The following is a 15,697-nucleotide window of genomic DNA, read 5'->3' as shown; positions in this document are numbered from 1 at the left end:
GCCTGTCGTTACTGTCGGCCAGCAGTGCCCACGACGCTGTCCGCCCACACGGGCCTCGGGCCGGCCGCGAGCCTGGACACTGACGGCGGGGCCAGGGCTGCGCAGGGCCGTCCTGGTAGCTCGAGGGGCGCAGACCAGCCTCCCACTTTGCGGGAGAAAGCGCCTGGACGTTGGGCAGATGTGGCAGGGTGGACGCCAGCCTGGAGCCCGGCTGGCCCAGCGTGGGTCCAGCGGGATTGGCGGGCGGGTCCGTGCCCTGGGCCGTGCCCTGTGCTTGGGCGGGCGCCAGCTGACTGGGCGCAGGAGCGGGAGGGGCCACCAGGCAGTGCCTGGTCACGGAGCGGCAGGGGGAGCCCCCACGCCAGGGGCACGGCGCCGGCTTGTAGAGCAGGCCCCCCGCAGGAGCTGTCCCTGCTGCTGTCCTGGGGGAGACCACTCTTCCAGGCAGGTGTCTGCACCAGCGCCCTTCCAGAAGTTTCTGGGTCGTGCTGGAAGCATCGTGGGAAGTGTCCCAGGAGAAGGGAGGATGCGTGGTCCTCCCGCAAAGCACCTGCAAGCGTGCGGGGCTGGGAGCCAGGGGGCGTCCACGCTCGCGGAGCGGGGCGGGGCGGGCACCGGACAGGGAGGGGCTGGGGCGCCAGGCCGCGGGGGGACCGGGGGCAGGGGCCGGGCGGGCGCCGCTGCTCCCAGAGCTCAGGCTTCCGCCGAGTGTCCAGGCGCTCTGAGATCCACCACTGCCCAGCTAGGAGCACTGAGCCGCGCACACAGCGGCACGTTCCAGGCGGGGCCGCCCCTGCGTGAGCTCTCTCCATCCGCGCCCAGTCACTCCGCATGGCTGGCCCCTCACCCCAGCCCCCCCGGCCGTGCCTCCCACCTGCCCTTGAGGGCCGCGGGCTACCGCTGGATGCTCTGCCGTGGCTCTGGGGGGTCCCTTCGCCCCCGAGCCGGAGGTGGCGGTGCTGCTCTGCGCCACACATGGAGTCGTTTCTAGGTGCCCTCTGATCCCCAGCCTTTGCCAAGGCTCACCAGCTGCCACCCCCAGCTGCCTGCCACTGAGTGTGCTGCCATTGTGTGGGGGCAGCCTCGCGTGCGACTGCCCCGGCCGCCGCCCTCCGGCCCAGGCATCTTCCGGGGCTCTCTGCTGACCCCGGGTCACACGCGTGTCAAGTGGGGTTTGGCTGAAAGGCACAGTCTCTCCCAGACAGCAGGGCCCGAGGCAGTTGCCAGCCTGGCAGCCGGGCTGAGCCCCACTCACAGCGCCGTCTCTTGCCTGAGCGGCCGAGGGTGTCAGGCCGCCCAGCCCCAGGCCTGCTGCCCGCCGTCCTGTCCTGCGCCGTCGCGGCCGCGCGCCTCTTCCTCCAGCCTTTGCAGTGAGATCCATGTTTTCCTGATTTTCATCTCCAAAATGGCAGGGGCTTTCCCCAAAAGACTATTTCTGCAGCAGCATAAGCCAAAGGCAATTGCTCTGTGACCCCTGGCGCGGCCGTGGGGCGGGTGTCTGCGGCGTGTCCGCCGGCCGCGTCTCCACTCACCCCTGCCAACTGTCGTCACGGCCGTCGCTGCCGCGTCGTGTGGCGGGCCCGCGCTGGCGCCCTCGCTCCAAGCCGGCCGCTGGGAGGGCGCGGAGCTGGGTGCTCCCGGCAGGGCTGGATGAGCGGATACGCCAGCTCCGGGCTGAAGGGGTCGGGCACCTCAGGGTGCCTCTTGTGAGCCGTTCTCGGGACCGTGGAAGGAGGTTGGTGGGTCGGTTTCCCGGCGACTACGTAGCTGACACGCATCACATCGTTTCCGAGGAAGACCCCGCGGACAGGCCGAGGGCCCAGCCGGTGCGCCCGGCGGTGCCGGGATGGCGGGACAAGAGCCTCCCGAGGCGAGTGCGCGCGTGCGGGAACTGCCCCTCTGACCCTCTCTGCCTCTCTCCCGACAGCTGCCAACAAGGACGCGCTGGAGAAAGCCTCGGGGCTGAAAATCCTCCAGGCGGGAGCCGGGCCGGTGAGTCCTGAGGGCCCGCGAGGGCCTGCGCGGCGTGTGGGGACGGTGACCACGTGCGGGCTCCCCGCTGAGCCGGCCTGACCCGTGGGGAGGCCGGGCCCTGCCCTGGGTGGAGGTGCCGACCCTGGAATCGCGACTGGGGTCCCCCTACAAGCAGCAGCCACGGAGCAGAGCGCGTGTCCCTCCTCAGATGCTGGGTCACCACGGAGCCCCGAGGGGTGGCGGGAGCGCCTGGTGCTGCGTCCATGGGCAGACGCGGGGTGCGGGCAGGAGAGGACGCGCCGTCCGTTTCAGCCGCCTGGTCGCAGTCGTGGCCAGCCTCGCAGGTCGGTGGGCGGGCACTGGAGCGAGCCCCGGGGCAGCAGTCGCCGGCTGTGCCGCCCCCGTGGGGACAAGCACGGGACTGGGCCAGACGGGGCTCCTCAGGGTGCACGGGCCTGCCGCTCGGTGGCCACCGTCCCCCCGGGCACCGGCGGTGAGGAGCCGAGAGCTGCGCGCGGGGGCAGCGGTGCTTGCCCAGCCCTCCAGACCGCCGCTTCTCTGGGCAAACGTTCTGTCAGCGGCCGTGGCCTCTCGAAGGGAGAGCTGCCTGGCTTGCTGCTCGGGGAGGAGGGGCCTGTGGGCCGGGCTGGGCGGGCACGGGGCAGCAGCCAGGCCGACGCTGTCCTGGTCTTCTCCGGGGGGAGGAGCGGAGTGCCAGGGGCCTGGAGCAGACCCGCTGGCCCAGGGCAGGGCATCCTGTCCTTCGGTCAGAGTCCCCCTGCAGCCGTCGGCCCTCACTGGGGACGTTTGCGTCTTTGGAAACGGAGCAGGCGCTGCCCGGGGGAAGGCAGAGCCATGGCGTGTGGGGGGACAGCCTGGCGTGGCCGTCCGCCTCCGCTCCGGGCGAGGCAGGATGTGGCGCCGGGGCCGCTGCCACAGGTGCCCCCTCAACTTTGCTTCCGGGCGTCACAAGCCCAAGCACGCGCAGCAGCAGCTCCGCCCGACGGGGTCTGTCCCCGCAGCTCGGGGGCTTGGCGCGCCCACCCTGGCAGAGCTGTGAGGGTCACGGTGCCCCGTCTTCCCAGCCCCTGTGCCCGCTTCACCTCTGCAACTTCTCACCTCCCGCCCATCAGGGACCCGGGCCTTTTAAATCCTCCTCAGCCCCCACGTGCCCCTTCGGCCGCCACCCTCCTCAGTGCCGCGGGGTCCCCTCTGCCAGCGCCGCACTCCGATTTCTCGGCCTCTCGCCACCAACTTCTCTGTCAAGTGGGGGCGATGCCGGCGTCCACCAAGAGGGTTGCTGCGGGGACTCACTGATGGGTCAGATGGACAAGGCCTGCGCGCCGAGCACCCCTAGATCCCCCGCCACGCCCTGCGCCGGTGTCGGGCGGGGCTCCAGTGACCCGTGTCGGGCCTTCTCACCGCGTGTCACCACTCCAGCCTCCTGCCCCGAGCGCCGCGCCGCGGGCCACCCCCCCCCCCCCCGGGTTGCCCCCAGGCCTCTCTCCGCGCGCATCCGTAGCGGCCACACGTGCTTTATCTCGACTACGGTGTTTTTCATTTCTAGAAAAGAAGTTCTTTAGTGAATTTTCAAATCCACCTTTCTTCTCCCCAAACCCCCATCGGGATGTGGCCCCCACCGCCCGTCTGCGTCATCAGTGACCTCGCGGTCACCAAACCGGCGGCCACTTTGCCGCAGCATTTGCTGACCCATCTCCTCTCCGGATGCGAGTCAGCACCTCTGACGCTGCCTCTCCACGGGCCCCGAGGCCGTTCCCTCGCGCCCTCGAGGGGTTTCCTTCGGCCGCCGGGGTTATTGTCTACACGCGTGATCCCAGCCCTGACCCAGTCCGGGGCCGGGTTTCTCCGTCTGCACAGCTGGGGACAGGTCTCCAGGCAGCGGGGCACAGCAGGGGCTCGGGCCAGAGCCTGCTTCTGCCCCGGGCTCCCCCATACAAGTGTCGTCACCGCGAGTTGGTCCAGGTCCTCCAGGACTGGACTGGCCGTCCGGGCCTGCCTCCTGGGGAGTAGAATTGCAGAGACTCTTGGTGCGGGTGACTATTAGAGCCTTGAAGGAACTGTTCTCAGCCTGACCTGGACACCCCAGCCCCCGCCCGGCCAGCAGCAGGCGTGATGGCCTCGCGGGGCGGGGGCCCCGGGGACGAGGCAGGCCCTCCCGTGGCCTGGGCCTCCCTTCACATGTGTCCGGTCTGCCGCCTCGCTGACCCCGAGGAGCGTGACCTCACCTCCAAGGGCGGAAACCGGCCCAGCCCCAGACCACGTTTCATCCTCCAGAGCCTCCTGCTTGGGCTCCTGGCACCGTCTCTTGTCTCCGTGGTGGGCTCCAGGCGCGTCCTTGGCCCGCGGGTACCTGGACACCCGCGCCCAGTCCTCCGCTGGCAGCTCCCTGCCCAGAGAGCAGAGGGTCACCGCTGGCGCGGCTGGTGGACACTCCCGGCAGGCACTCGCACCTGACCTTCGCCTCCGCACCGCCATCGAGGGCCGCGTTGGCCGGGGAGGGTGTGTCTGGAGAGGATTTTGAATAGTGAAAATGGGAGATACTGGGGCAAGTGGAGGGGTTTTTTACATCAGATGATATCTCCGATTTTTAATTGCCTTGTGCGGTATTAAGCCTGATTTTGATGAATCTGATTTTTTAAAAAAATATTTGATGTGAACATCCTGCTAATTCCTGACTCGGGAGTGTGAAGTGGGTCTGATTACGGGAAATCTAGCGGCGCTGGAGCCTCCCTGGCGCTGATTCCCGCGTGTGATGGCAGATAGCGGAATTAAAACCTTTTAAGCCAAATGGAAATATCGCAAAACAAAATTTAAAGGAAATGAACAGATTACAGTGCGCGCACACTCGTGATAGATTGGTGGTATTTTGATGGATTTCAAAATCTAATTTCTGATATTTTTTAAAAGATTTATTTATTTATGCATACAGGAACGGGGGTACAGGCCAAAGGTGTGGGGGTGAGGGCTTCCCCAGAGACAGAGCGGGGAGCAGAACAGGCAGACGGACTGAGACACACCGCTGAGGGAGCAGCGGGGAGACAGGCGGGGTCTGCTGCGCCCTGTGGGATGGAACTGGCCGGGGATCGAACTGGCCGGGGATCGAACTCGTGCTGCAGAGGCTGAGGACAGCCTCGCAGGCTGCGTCTTAACCCCTGCGCCCCGAGGGAGGCCCCTCTAATTTCTGATACCTTAAAAAGAGTTTGCATTTTGTCAAATTAATAAGATCACATTTCCTATAAAGGAAAACTAACGTCACAACCAGATGCAGGTTTCGGGACGTCGCTGGCGCTCCGGCCTGGTCTTCCGCGCACCGGGGGCCTCTGGTCCAGGGTGCTGGCGCCGACACCAGCGGGACCCCAGCAGCACAAGCCCCAGAGGACAGGGCTCCCCTACCGCGGCCGGCCTGGGGTGTGGCCGCCGCTTGTCCAGCCGGTCACCCCACCTCCGCTTGTCCAGCCGGTCACCCCACCTCCGCTGGAGCCTTTCGCCTTATTTGATTCTAATCTGCGTTTATTGACAGAGAAATCCTAATTTTTTTCCCCTTAAATACAAAACTGCTGCCAAGAAATGCCCTTTTACTTGTAAATCTTCTTAATTTGTGTTTAAATGGCAGAAGCCGCCTGAAATGACATCACAGTTTGCCGCAGCTGCTGGAGCCCTGGGGTGAGGCGGGTCCTCAGCAGCCAGGGCGCCCCAGGGGCCCCTCCGGCCCCTTCCCGGGCCCGCGTGGCGCGAGGGGTCCCCCTCCTGGAACACAGCAGCCAGGGGTCCCCAGGACTCGCCGGTGTCTTTGAATGTTTTCCTGTGAATTGAGGCAGAAGAGGTGCCCTGTGAGGTGGCGGTTGCTATAGTGACAAATTCCATTTTTATTCAAAATTAGAGTAAACAGTCACTTAAATGAAACCTGCAGCGGCAGCCGGCCCCTCCCCCTCCGCCCGCTCTCGGCCCTGGTGGTCAGGCAGCCCAGGGGCCCGGCCCACGGGGACCCCATCCTGGGCCTGGCCTGGGGCGGCTGGGCGGTCCAGTCAGGGGTGAATCTTGGTTGTGAAGCGGCTCTGGAGACGCCCCAGCGCCGGCTGGCCATGCCGTCCAGCAACGGGGCCAGCCCCAGACGCTGGCTGGAGCAGGGAGAGGAGCCTCCCTGGCGGGGCCCTGTGAGGAGGCCGCTCGCAGGCGGGTGAGGGCGGCAGCCGCCCACCCTCCAGCCAGCCCAGTCCGGGTGCCCGACCCGGATGAGGAAGAGGCCCCAGCCCGGCCGCAGGGCCGTCTGCCTGTCCACCCGCTACCCCTTTGAAAGGACATCGGGAATCAGAAGGAGGCCCCAGACCCGCTGCTCTTGTCCCCACTGGACAGACCTCTGCGAGAGTAGACATCTGGGGTCTGCCCGTAAGGACGGCAGTGCACCCCCCCTCACGACGCCTTCTTTCAGTTGCACCCCAAAGCCTGGTGTCCCAGGACTGGGGGGTGGGGAGCGTGCGCCCTGCTACTGCTGGGCGCCCCCGGCCCACACCCCCGCCCCGCCGAGCCCCCGCAGCGTCCGGGTGTGCGAGGCCGGCCTGGGAGCCCAGTCCCAGGTGCAGCGAGGGGCTCGCCTGGAGCCGGCCTCAGCGCAGGGATCCAGGAAAGGGGGGAGCCGAACCGGGCAGGGGGAGCATGGGGGGAGGGAGCCGCTGGGCTTCTCGCACCCTCCTCTGGGGCGCTCCACTGCCCTGGGGCGGACCCCTCGCAGCAGCCCGCGCCCCACTGGCCCACATTCCTGTGGCTGCGGCTTCCAGAGGCCGTTCCTCCCGCGTGGAGCAGGCGGCTGTTGGTGTTCCACACAGCGCGGAGCCGGAGGAGCCTCGCCTCTGGCCCCCGCGCAGCCGGAGGAGCCTCGCGCGCGGCCCGCGCGTCCGGGGCTCCCTCCCCCAGGGCTGGCCTCTGGCCCCCCGCAGCCCGCCCGACCCGGGCTCCCTCCCCCAGGGCCGGCAGGAGCCCACTGGGCAGCCCTAGTGGGGCGCTCCCCCTTCCCCTCCGAAGCAGAGCGCCCGCACCGCCCCCGCGTGAAGCCCAGAGGAGTCCCTGGACGCTGTCCCCACCCACATCAGAGCTCCCGCCGCCCACATCTGGCGGCTGTGCCCATGGCCACTGCGTGGGGTCTGGCGCCCCGGCCCTGGGGCTGTGTGGCGCCGCCTCTGCTGGCCGGTGGCCGTCCTCAGCCTGTGGGGGGTCCCGACCGGCCACTGCCCGCTCCGCCTCTCCGCCTGGCAGAAGACCCGCCCGAACACCCCACTGCGGGCCTGGGGCCCTGGCACCTGCTGGCCGCCGCCTTCACGGGGTGCTGCCCCCACGCCGTGCAGGCGGGAGCCCCTGCGGGGTCAGGACCCTGAAGAACCAAGGAAAGCGCAAGGTGCGCGCCGGCGCATAAAGGGATGCCTGCCGGAAACCCTTCCGTTGGGCTGGATCTGGCCTCGGGCGGCTGGAGGTGCTCCCTGGGCAGGCACGACCAGCCAGGGGTGCGGGAGGGAGTGGCCCCCGAGAGGGGTGCTCTGGAGTGGGGTCTCCGCCGCCCTCCACGCAGCCCTGAGGACGGGGGCGTGCAGCCCTGCTGGGGGCTGAGCAGCTGCTGGCAGCGCCCGCCCTGGCGTCCTGGCTGTCTCCTGCGGCTCGCCTGGGCCGTCCTCTCAAGGTGGTGCCGGCCGTGTTCGGGGGTGCCCGGCGCGGGGCTGCCCGCGGCCCTAGTGAGGCGCTGAGGGCCAGGGTGCTCATGGGGGCCGTGCCACAGCGCGTGCAGACGAGTCTGGGCCTCGGACCCCCCAGTACACGACGCTCCATTTCTAACTTCCAGCCCGTCTTAGGCCGCGGGTGAAGGCAGCGTCCAGCCCGCGCACAGGAGCAGGCGGGAGCCGGCGCGGCAGCCGGACAGCAGCAGGATCACCCCAAGGACTGTCCGCTCCTGTGCAAACATTGTGCTGCCCGAATTTCCATAAACAGTAGCCGCGGGTGCTGCAGGGCCGCAGCGGGGAGGGAATCCTGCCTGGGCGATGAGTGTTCATGTGGCTCCAGATGAGTCAGGGCGTGTGCACTGGAGCCATGAGTCATGTCGTCAGGGCGGTTGACCACCGGCTGCCGCTGAACCACGAGGGTCCGTCTGAATGGGGCTTGAGAGGAGACGGGTGTCGCCCCCCGGCGTGGGGGCTGCCGACCCCGAGGCCCAGCGCGGGCAGGCGGAGGCGAGGACGCTCCTCTGGGGAGACAACAGCTGGTCTCAGGCCGCTCAAGGCCGAGTCCGCCGCAGGCCCCGCCGCCCGTGTCTGCCCTTGTTGACGGTCGCCAGAAATCAGAAGGCTCAGTGCGCTGTGTGTGACTGTTAAGAAGAAAGGTCACCACGGGGTTTTCTGTGTGTGGTGTGTGCAGGTGTGTGGTGTGTGCAGGTGTGTGTAGGCGTGTGGTGTGCAGGCATGTGGTGTGTGCAGGCGTGTGCGAACGTGGTGTGTGATGTATGCAGGTGCGTGGTGTGTGCAGGCCGTGGTGTGTGCAGGCATGTGGCGTGCATGTGGTGCTCCTGTCCCTGAGGGCTGTGCTCCCCCAGACTCGGAGCCCCGAGCCTTCACAGTGCGGTGGCAGCTGCGGAGCGAAGCCGGGGCTCTGGCCTATGCAGGGGGCCTGGGGTGAGCCCTGGGAGTGGGGAGCGGGCAGAGGACTCCGCAGCACCCCGACGGGGCCGCGCTGGCTCCAGTGCACACGGCTCACCCCAGGACGCCACCTCCCCCCTGCGGGTGCCCTTCTCTTGTGCACGCCCCACTCATTGGACGCGGAGAAGCCCCCCCAGCCCCCAGGCTCTGCACCCCTAGAAGAGCCAAGGACGCAGCCGCCGCTGGGCTCCAAGCGAGCCCATCACCCCCTGATCCCAGTCACCAGTGGTCCAGCCCGCCCGGCCTCCCCCGGACAGGTGTGGGCAGCCCCCAGGAAGACGAAGGCCGGCGTGAGCCCTGGCCGCGCAACTGGACCCCGCGCCCCGGCTCCGGCCAGGCGGCAGAGTTTGGCTGCCCCGTCTGTCGCGGCCACTGCCAGTCCTGCCCAGTTACTGCCACGTGCGGCCAGGGCGGGAAGGCCACGCGGGAATCACAGAAGGTGCCGTCCACCCAGAAGTGGGGGCGGCGGCAGGACCCCCAGCTCCTGCGGGCGCCATTTTAGGACGTGATGCCGAGGGTCTCCAGGGGCTGGGGCGGGGCCCGGCCCCTCCCGAGCCAGCAGCGGGGGCCAGGGGGGCCCTTCCCAAGCCCAGGCTGCTGCCCCGTGGGGCCACAGCGCAGAGGGAGTGCCCGCCTCCCGGTGGGGTCAGCATGGCCTGGGGCCGGCCAGAGTGGACGGAGACTCAGCCAGCGGCCCTGGGGAGAGGGCCCAGCTGGACGCCTCCGTGCAGCCGCCCCCCGAGCCCGGCACGGCGCCCAGGAGGCCCAGCCGCAGGGCGGGCGAGTCCGAGGCCAGCGGCGGCCGCTCGGCTTCTGCCAGCGGCTCCCACCCAGGAGGGGGAGGAGACTCGCCCCCGCGGCCCCTCCCGCGCCTCCCTGCGGCGGCCCTGCCCGCGCGTGTGCCCATGCCCATGCCCGTGCCCGCGCCCATGCGTGTGCCCATGCCCAAGCGTGTGCCCGCGCCCATGCGTGTGCCCATGCCCGTGCCCGTGCCCGTGCCCATGCGTGTGCCCATGCCCATGCGTGTGCCCGCGCCCATGCGTGTGCCCATGCCCATGCGTGTGCCCGCGCCCATGCCCGTGCCCATGCCCGTGCCCGCGTGCGCCTGGCCTTGCCGGCCGGAGTCGCCACGCGCGTCCCTCGGGCGCCGGGGCTCTCACCAGCGAGGTCAGCCCGGGGGCTCTGCTCGGGGGCTGCGGCTGCGGCGACGGCCGAGGGCGCCCGCGCAGGGGGCTCCCCACCCCCAGGAGGCGGCTCGCGGCCCCCAGCCGCCCTGGGTCCAGGGTCACAAGCGCACCCCCTGCAGTAACAAGCAGCGCCGCCCAGGGCCTTGCTGGAGCCGCGTCCCCCGCCCGGGTAAGAGCCCCCAGACTGGCCGCCGCGGCCCCGAAGCCGGGCCTCGGCCCCCCTCGAGTGGACGTGGCTGTGGAGAGGGAGTCCCCCTGGGGCTGCTGCCCGGGGGCCCCGGCAAGCTTTGCAAGGTGCGGGGACACAGGAGCGGCGGGCGGCGCTGCCTGGGGGGGCAGTGGGGGGCAGTGGGGGCGCCGCGCAGAGGCCCCAGGCCCGCAGCAGCTGGAGCCTTTGGGTTTTGGGGGGAGGGGACGGGAGGGGGAGGGGGAGGGGGAGGGGGAGGGGGCCCACCCACTTAGGCCCCAGTGCGGCGCCCGCCCCTTGGAGCCCCGCGCCCGCGGCCCTGGGGTGCGGCCCGGCCCCGCGGAGGCGCCCCTGGGCGGGACCCTGCGGCCCTTCCCGGCCCTGGACCGCTGGGAGGCGCCGCTGGACGCGGGGCGCCGGCTCTTGGGGTGAGACGCCGCCCCTGGAAGTCGTGGGGACCCCGGCCCTGCCCTCCCGCCCCCGGGGGGCCCGACAGACCCCCAGCCGGGCGCTGGCGCCCCGAGGACAGGACGGCGGGCGCGGGAGGAGGGGCCGGCCCAGGTGGGGCCCCCGCTGGCCCCGGGGCTCCTCCAGGACCCCGCAGGCCGGGCGCGGCGCATGCGCGGAGCAGGCCCCCCACGGCGCCCCCCGGCGCCCCCCGCCCCTCAGTGGCCCCCTGCGGCGCCCCCAACACCCTCCCCGACGCCCCGACGCCCCGGCGCCCCGCCCCGGACGCCCTCCCCATCCCCACCCCACGGCGCCCCCCTTCTCCTCCCGCCCTGGGGGGCCGCAGCCCGCGGTCGCGGGGGGCGAACGGAGGGTCAGGAAGGCCGGGCTCGCGGGGTGCGGGCGCAGCCGGGGCTGGGGGCGGGGCTTGAGGCGTCACCCGCGCCCCGTGTGGGGAGCCCGGAGGCCGGGCCCGGCCTTGCGTGGCGGCGACTCCGCCGACTTTCCTTTTGGGGGTGCCCAGCCCTTCGCGCGGGCTCGGGGCGCCTCCTGGGCCGCGCCCCCGGGCAGGGGCTCTCTGGGGCGCCCCCGGGCTTCTCCCCGAGCCTTCGCCTGGCGCTGGGGCCCCGCCTCGGGCTGCCGTGAGCGCGGACGGGGCAGACGCCCAGCGCGGTGGTGTCGGGGCTGCGGCGGCGCGTCTGGAGGGTCCCCCAAGGCTGGGCGCACCTCGCCAGGGGCCCGCAGGCCGCCTGCCCGCAGCCCTGGCGCCCCCGGCCCACCTGGGCCCTGGGGCCGGCCAGCCCCAGCCTCCCTGCTGCTCGCTCTGTGGGGTGGGGGGGGGGGGATGGGGGCTCGGGGTGGCCCCTGGGGTCCAGGCTCTGTGTGGTGTGTCCCGGGACACTGGGCAGCGTGGCAGGGGAAGGCGAGCTGGGGGCTTGCTGGGGACAGGACACGGGCGCCCGCAGGGGCTGGAGGGAGCCCCCAGGTCCGCCCGGGTCATCCAGGGGGAGGCAGGGGTGTGGGAGGCCGTCCAGGGCGGGACACAGGGCCTGGGACGGTCCGGGAGGGCGTGACCCTTGGCGCCAACAGACTGGGGTGCGGACGCCCCCTGGCCTCAGCTGACGCGGGTGGGGAGGGGTGCACACCCCCCCCTTTGCCCCAGAGGGGCCGTGGCCCCGAACCTGCTCCCGGCAGCACCGAGGCGGGCCTGGAGGCGAGACCGCTGGGTGGGTCAAGCCCTCACCCCACGGGGCGGCTGCCCCCCACACCCGGCCTGGGTCTCGGGGGGAGGATGCCGCCAGGCACCCGCAGCGGCTCCTGGGTGACGGGCACCCTCGGCACGTGTCTGGGGTGCCGGCCATGCCCCCCACGGAGACCACACCCAGACACGAGCGTCCCCGCCAGCAGGGCCCAGGCCGGAGACCGGCCGGGCCTCGGAGCCGGCGGCACCCGGTCCAGTCTGAGTTGGGGCCAGAGCGGCCGAGGCGGCCGGCGGGCAAGGGCGGGCTGGCTGAGGCAGTGGGTCCTCCCGTGCCCTGGCCTGCCGGGGCGGGCAGCGCCCTGGGTCAGACAACTTTCCCTGCAGGCCGTGGTGAGGCACGCCGGCTCTCCGGGCTCCCCCCGCTTTGCTGACCCGGCGGGGCTGGGCCACCCGGCAGCTCTGCCGCCCAGCCGTGGGGCGAGCGCCGCGGGGACGGACGCTCCTGTCTGAGGGCGCGTGGGGCCAGGGTCCTGAGCTGAAGGGGGACGGAACAGCCCCAGCTAGTTTCGCCTCCTTTGCCAGACTTCACTGTGGGCGAGCGCCGCGGGCAGCAGGGGCCGTTCCCGTGGACAAAGGAGACGGCTGCCGCGCAGGCTCGCCCACGCCAGCGGCCCGGGGAGGGGCCGACCTGAGCTTCGGGCCCAGGGCCACACCGGGCTCCCGCCAGGGTCGAGGCGGCAGGGGCAGGCCCGCTGTGCTGCTCAGGTGGGCGGGAGCCTGCGGGGCCGCCTGCAGGATACCCCACCGTCCACTCTGGGCCTGATGCCCACCAGTGCCCAGGTGGTGCCACCACACCCCATGGACACACCAGGGGATGCCAGCACCCTGCCAGGAGCCGGCATTCGAGGAGAAGATGCCAGGGAGGGGCAGGAGGGAGCAGGAAGGGACCCATGGCTCAGCGGGGAGGACTAGGATGTCCACCTCTGGGGACAGGCCTGGAGAGGGGTCACCAGCAGGACCCCCCAAAGCGCCCGCTCCAGCTGCCGTTTGTTGCAGCAGGGGTGGGAGGAGCCCTGTCCGGCCCTCCTGGAGGAGCTGACGCCTCGGATCCTTCTTACCTGAGGCTCGGGCAGGCCGCGGAGCTGAGCCCCAGAGCCCAGCGCCCCGGCCGCTTGCAGGGCCCGGTCACACAGGCTCGGCACAGCTGCAGGAGTCGGGGGCTGAGAAAGCAGTGGTCCCTCGCGCTGCCCTGCCTGTGCTGGAGGCTGGGTGTCACCACCTCCCGGACAGCCCCGTCCCGCCACAGCCGTGCTCCCCGACACTGGCGCCCTGGGAAGCCTCACGCGGGAGGCTGCGGGCAGGCACCGGCGGGAACGGGTGGGCGGTGGCGGGCAGGGCATGACCGGCCTCCTGTGGCCCAATGAGCTCTCTGGAGGCACAAGGACTGCCCCAAGTGTGCCGTCTGGGGGGGTGCAGCGGCCCCTCTCCAGCACCACACCCTGCCTGCCTGGGGTGCCACAGGCCGAGGCCTCACCCTGGGGCTGGCGGGTGGCCTGACTCGGCTCCTGTCGGGGTGTGGCCTCCACGGTGCGGGAGGCCTTCCTTACAGGGCGTGGCCAGTTCCTGAGCGTCCCCAGGCGGCCGGGTCTGGGTCTCCGCTTCACGCGAGGGGAATTCCCCAGCTCGTGCTTGGCCAGCGGCTGGCCCAGGAGCTCTGCTCCCCGGCGGGGACTGGACATGCAAACCGGTGCAGACAGAGCCGCAGAAGGCCAGGGGACCTTCCCGTGCGCCCCAGGACTGGGAGGCGTCCCGCCCTGCACACCCGACACAAAGCCTCTCCCCAGGGCAGTGCTGGGGGGTGCCCGGCACCCGAATCCCACGTTTGCGGGGCGCATGGGCCTGAGAGCAGGGAGACCCACGTGGCCACGGACGGCAGCACGGCCAGCCTGCGAGGGCCGGCGGCGCCTGCTCACTTGGCCCTTGGCCGTGCCGGCGCCGGCGCCAGGCCGGGCGCCCCGACACCCCCGTGCTCACGGCTCTGCTGGAAAGTGTGTCGGCCGCGCCTGGGCCGGCTCCCCGGACTGCGGGCTCCGAGGCCTCCCCTCAGGCTCCTGTGGGCGGCCAGCGTGGCCCGGCCGGGGCGGAGGGCAGCTGGGCAGCGCCAGGACGTCCCCAGAGGCGCTGGCCACGTGGCCCTGGGGGTCCTGGCCGCGTTTCCCGAGAGGCCCCGCCTGGCCTCCCGCGCCTCCCGCGGGTTCGGGCCCTCGGTGCGGAGCCGGGCCGGGCCGGGCGGGGCCGGGCCGGGGCTCCTGTCTGACCTCGTGGCCGGCGCTGCCCCGGGCTGCCCCGGGGGGCTGCGCTCCAGTGCGGGCGGCGCCCGGCCGCTCCGTGTCCGACGGGGACCGCGCGGGCGGGCGGGCGCGGGCGGGCGCGTCCTCGGGTCGGGCTGTGGACGGCGGGCCGCGCTCCGGAGGACCGGCCGGGAGGGGCTGAGCGCGCGGCCCTGACTGCCCGAGACTCGGCGGCCGGCCCAGGGGTGCGGGCGCGCCCGGAGGGGGTGCCGTGGGAAGGGCGTTGCGCGGCAGGCGCGGCGCCAGGCGGGCGGGCCCGGGGGCCCAGAACCCGAGGCCGCGGGGCGCGGGTCCCGGCGGGCGGGACGCGGGGGAGCCCGGGAGGCTCCGGCCGGGAAGGGCGGGGGCCGCGGGGCGGGGCCGTCAGAGGCGGCGGGGGCGGCCCTCGGGGGCGGCCCTGGGCGAGGCCGGCGCCCCCCGCCCCCCGCCGCGCGCCGAGTCTCCCGCCCAGCAGCCGCTGCTGCGGGGGGCGCGGGGGCCGCGGGGGGCCGTCGCGGGGGGCCGTCGCGGGGGGCGGCCGGCGCTCCTCAGCCCCCCGGGCCGGCGGGGACCAAAGCGTGAAACCGCGCGGCGCGGCCCGCCCGGCGCTCAGGAGGCGTCGGGGGAACCGCGGCCGGGCGCCCCGGCGCGGGCGCGCGCACAATGAGCCGTCGGTCCCGCGGCCGCGCCCCGCGTTGTCATGGCGATGGCGGCGGCGGCGCTTCCCGGCTGCTGCGCGGATGGAGGGAGTCATGGAAACGACGTCAGCGCCGCGCGGCCCCGCCCGGGGAGGCCCCGCCCAGGGAGGCTCCGCCCAGGGGAAGCCCCGTCCGGGGAGGCCCCGCCCAGGAGGCCCCGCCCAGGGGAGGCCCCGCCCGGGGAGGTCCCGCCCAGGAGGCCCCGCCCAGGAGGCCCCGCCCAGGGGAAGCCCCGCCCCGGGGAGGCCCCGCCCCGGGAGGCCCCGCCCAGCGGGGCGTCTGGGGTCGCGGGTCGCGGGGAGAGCGGGGGCGGCGCAGCCGTCCCCCCACCCTGGCCGGGCGCGCCCTCGGGGTGACCTGGTGCTTCTCCAGCCCGTGAGGAAGCGCGCGTTCGCCGTCTCCACGTGATCCCTCGTGTGCGTGACGTGTTGCGTTGGCTTCTCTGGCCTCTCATCTCTGCAGACAGGCGTTCCGGGGCGCCGGCCTCCCCCCCCCCCCCCCCCCCCCCGCCACCCTGGCCGCTCTGCACCCCGTCGGGGCCTGACGCCCGAGTGGCCGCCGCGTGGCTGCTTCGGGCCCAGCGCGCCCCGCAGCCAGGCTCCCCGTGGGCCCGCGGGCAGCGCCCCCTTCCCGCGCCCAGCCCCGGGGCGCCCTCCGCGGAAGCACCCCAGCAGCCCAGCAGCCCGGGGAGGGGGCGCCCGGCCGCGGGGGAGCCCCGGAGGCAGCAGCTGTGCACGGGAGCGGAGCCAGACACACCCGGGGGGGTCCCCGTGCCCCCCGCAGGCCTTCACCCCCCAGTGGCATCATTCACCCCCAAGCCTGTGCCCACCCCCCACAGACCCAGACACGGAGGGACGGGGGTTGTGGGGACCCAGCCTGGCCCCGACGCCCGCTTCACGGCTCTGCTCTGTGTGGGAGAAGTGGGGGTCCCCGACCCTCCGGCGACCTCAGGAAGCACCGGGTGGGGAGCAAGGCGGG

The 15,697-nt window shown here is 72.5% G+C and overlaps 1 protein-coding gene across 1 annotated transcript in view; it reads left to right on the top strand.

Annotated features, from left to right (window-relative positions):
- Positions 1-15,697, top strand: part of PTPRN2 (protein tyrosine phosphatase receptor type N2) — a 119,694-nt gene that overhangs the window by 34,193 nt on the left and 69,804 nt on the right. The window contains exon 8 of the mRNA XM_054691930.1: positions 1,928-1,992. Coding sequence (XP_054547905.1) covers positions 1,928-1,992 — 65 coding nt within the window. The remainder of the gene's footprint in view (positions 1-1,927; positions 1,993-15,697) is intronic.

This window comes from Talpa occidentalis, unplaced genomic scaffold, assembly GCF_014898055.3.
Source record: "Talpa occidentalis isolate TD23 unplaced genomic scaffold, MPIMG_talOcc4v2.1, whole genome shotgun sequence".
Taxonomy (NCBI): domain Eukaryota; kingdom Metazoa; phylum Chordata; class Mammalia; order Eulipotyphla; family Talpidae; genus Talpa; species Talpa occidentalis.
This window is presented reverse-complemented; position numbering and strand designations above follow the sequence as displayed.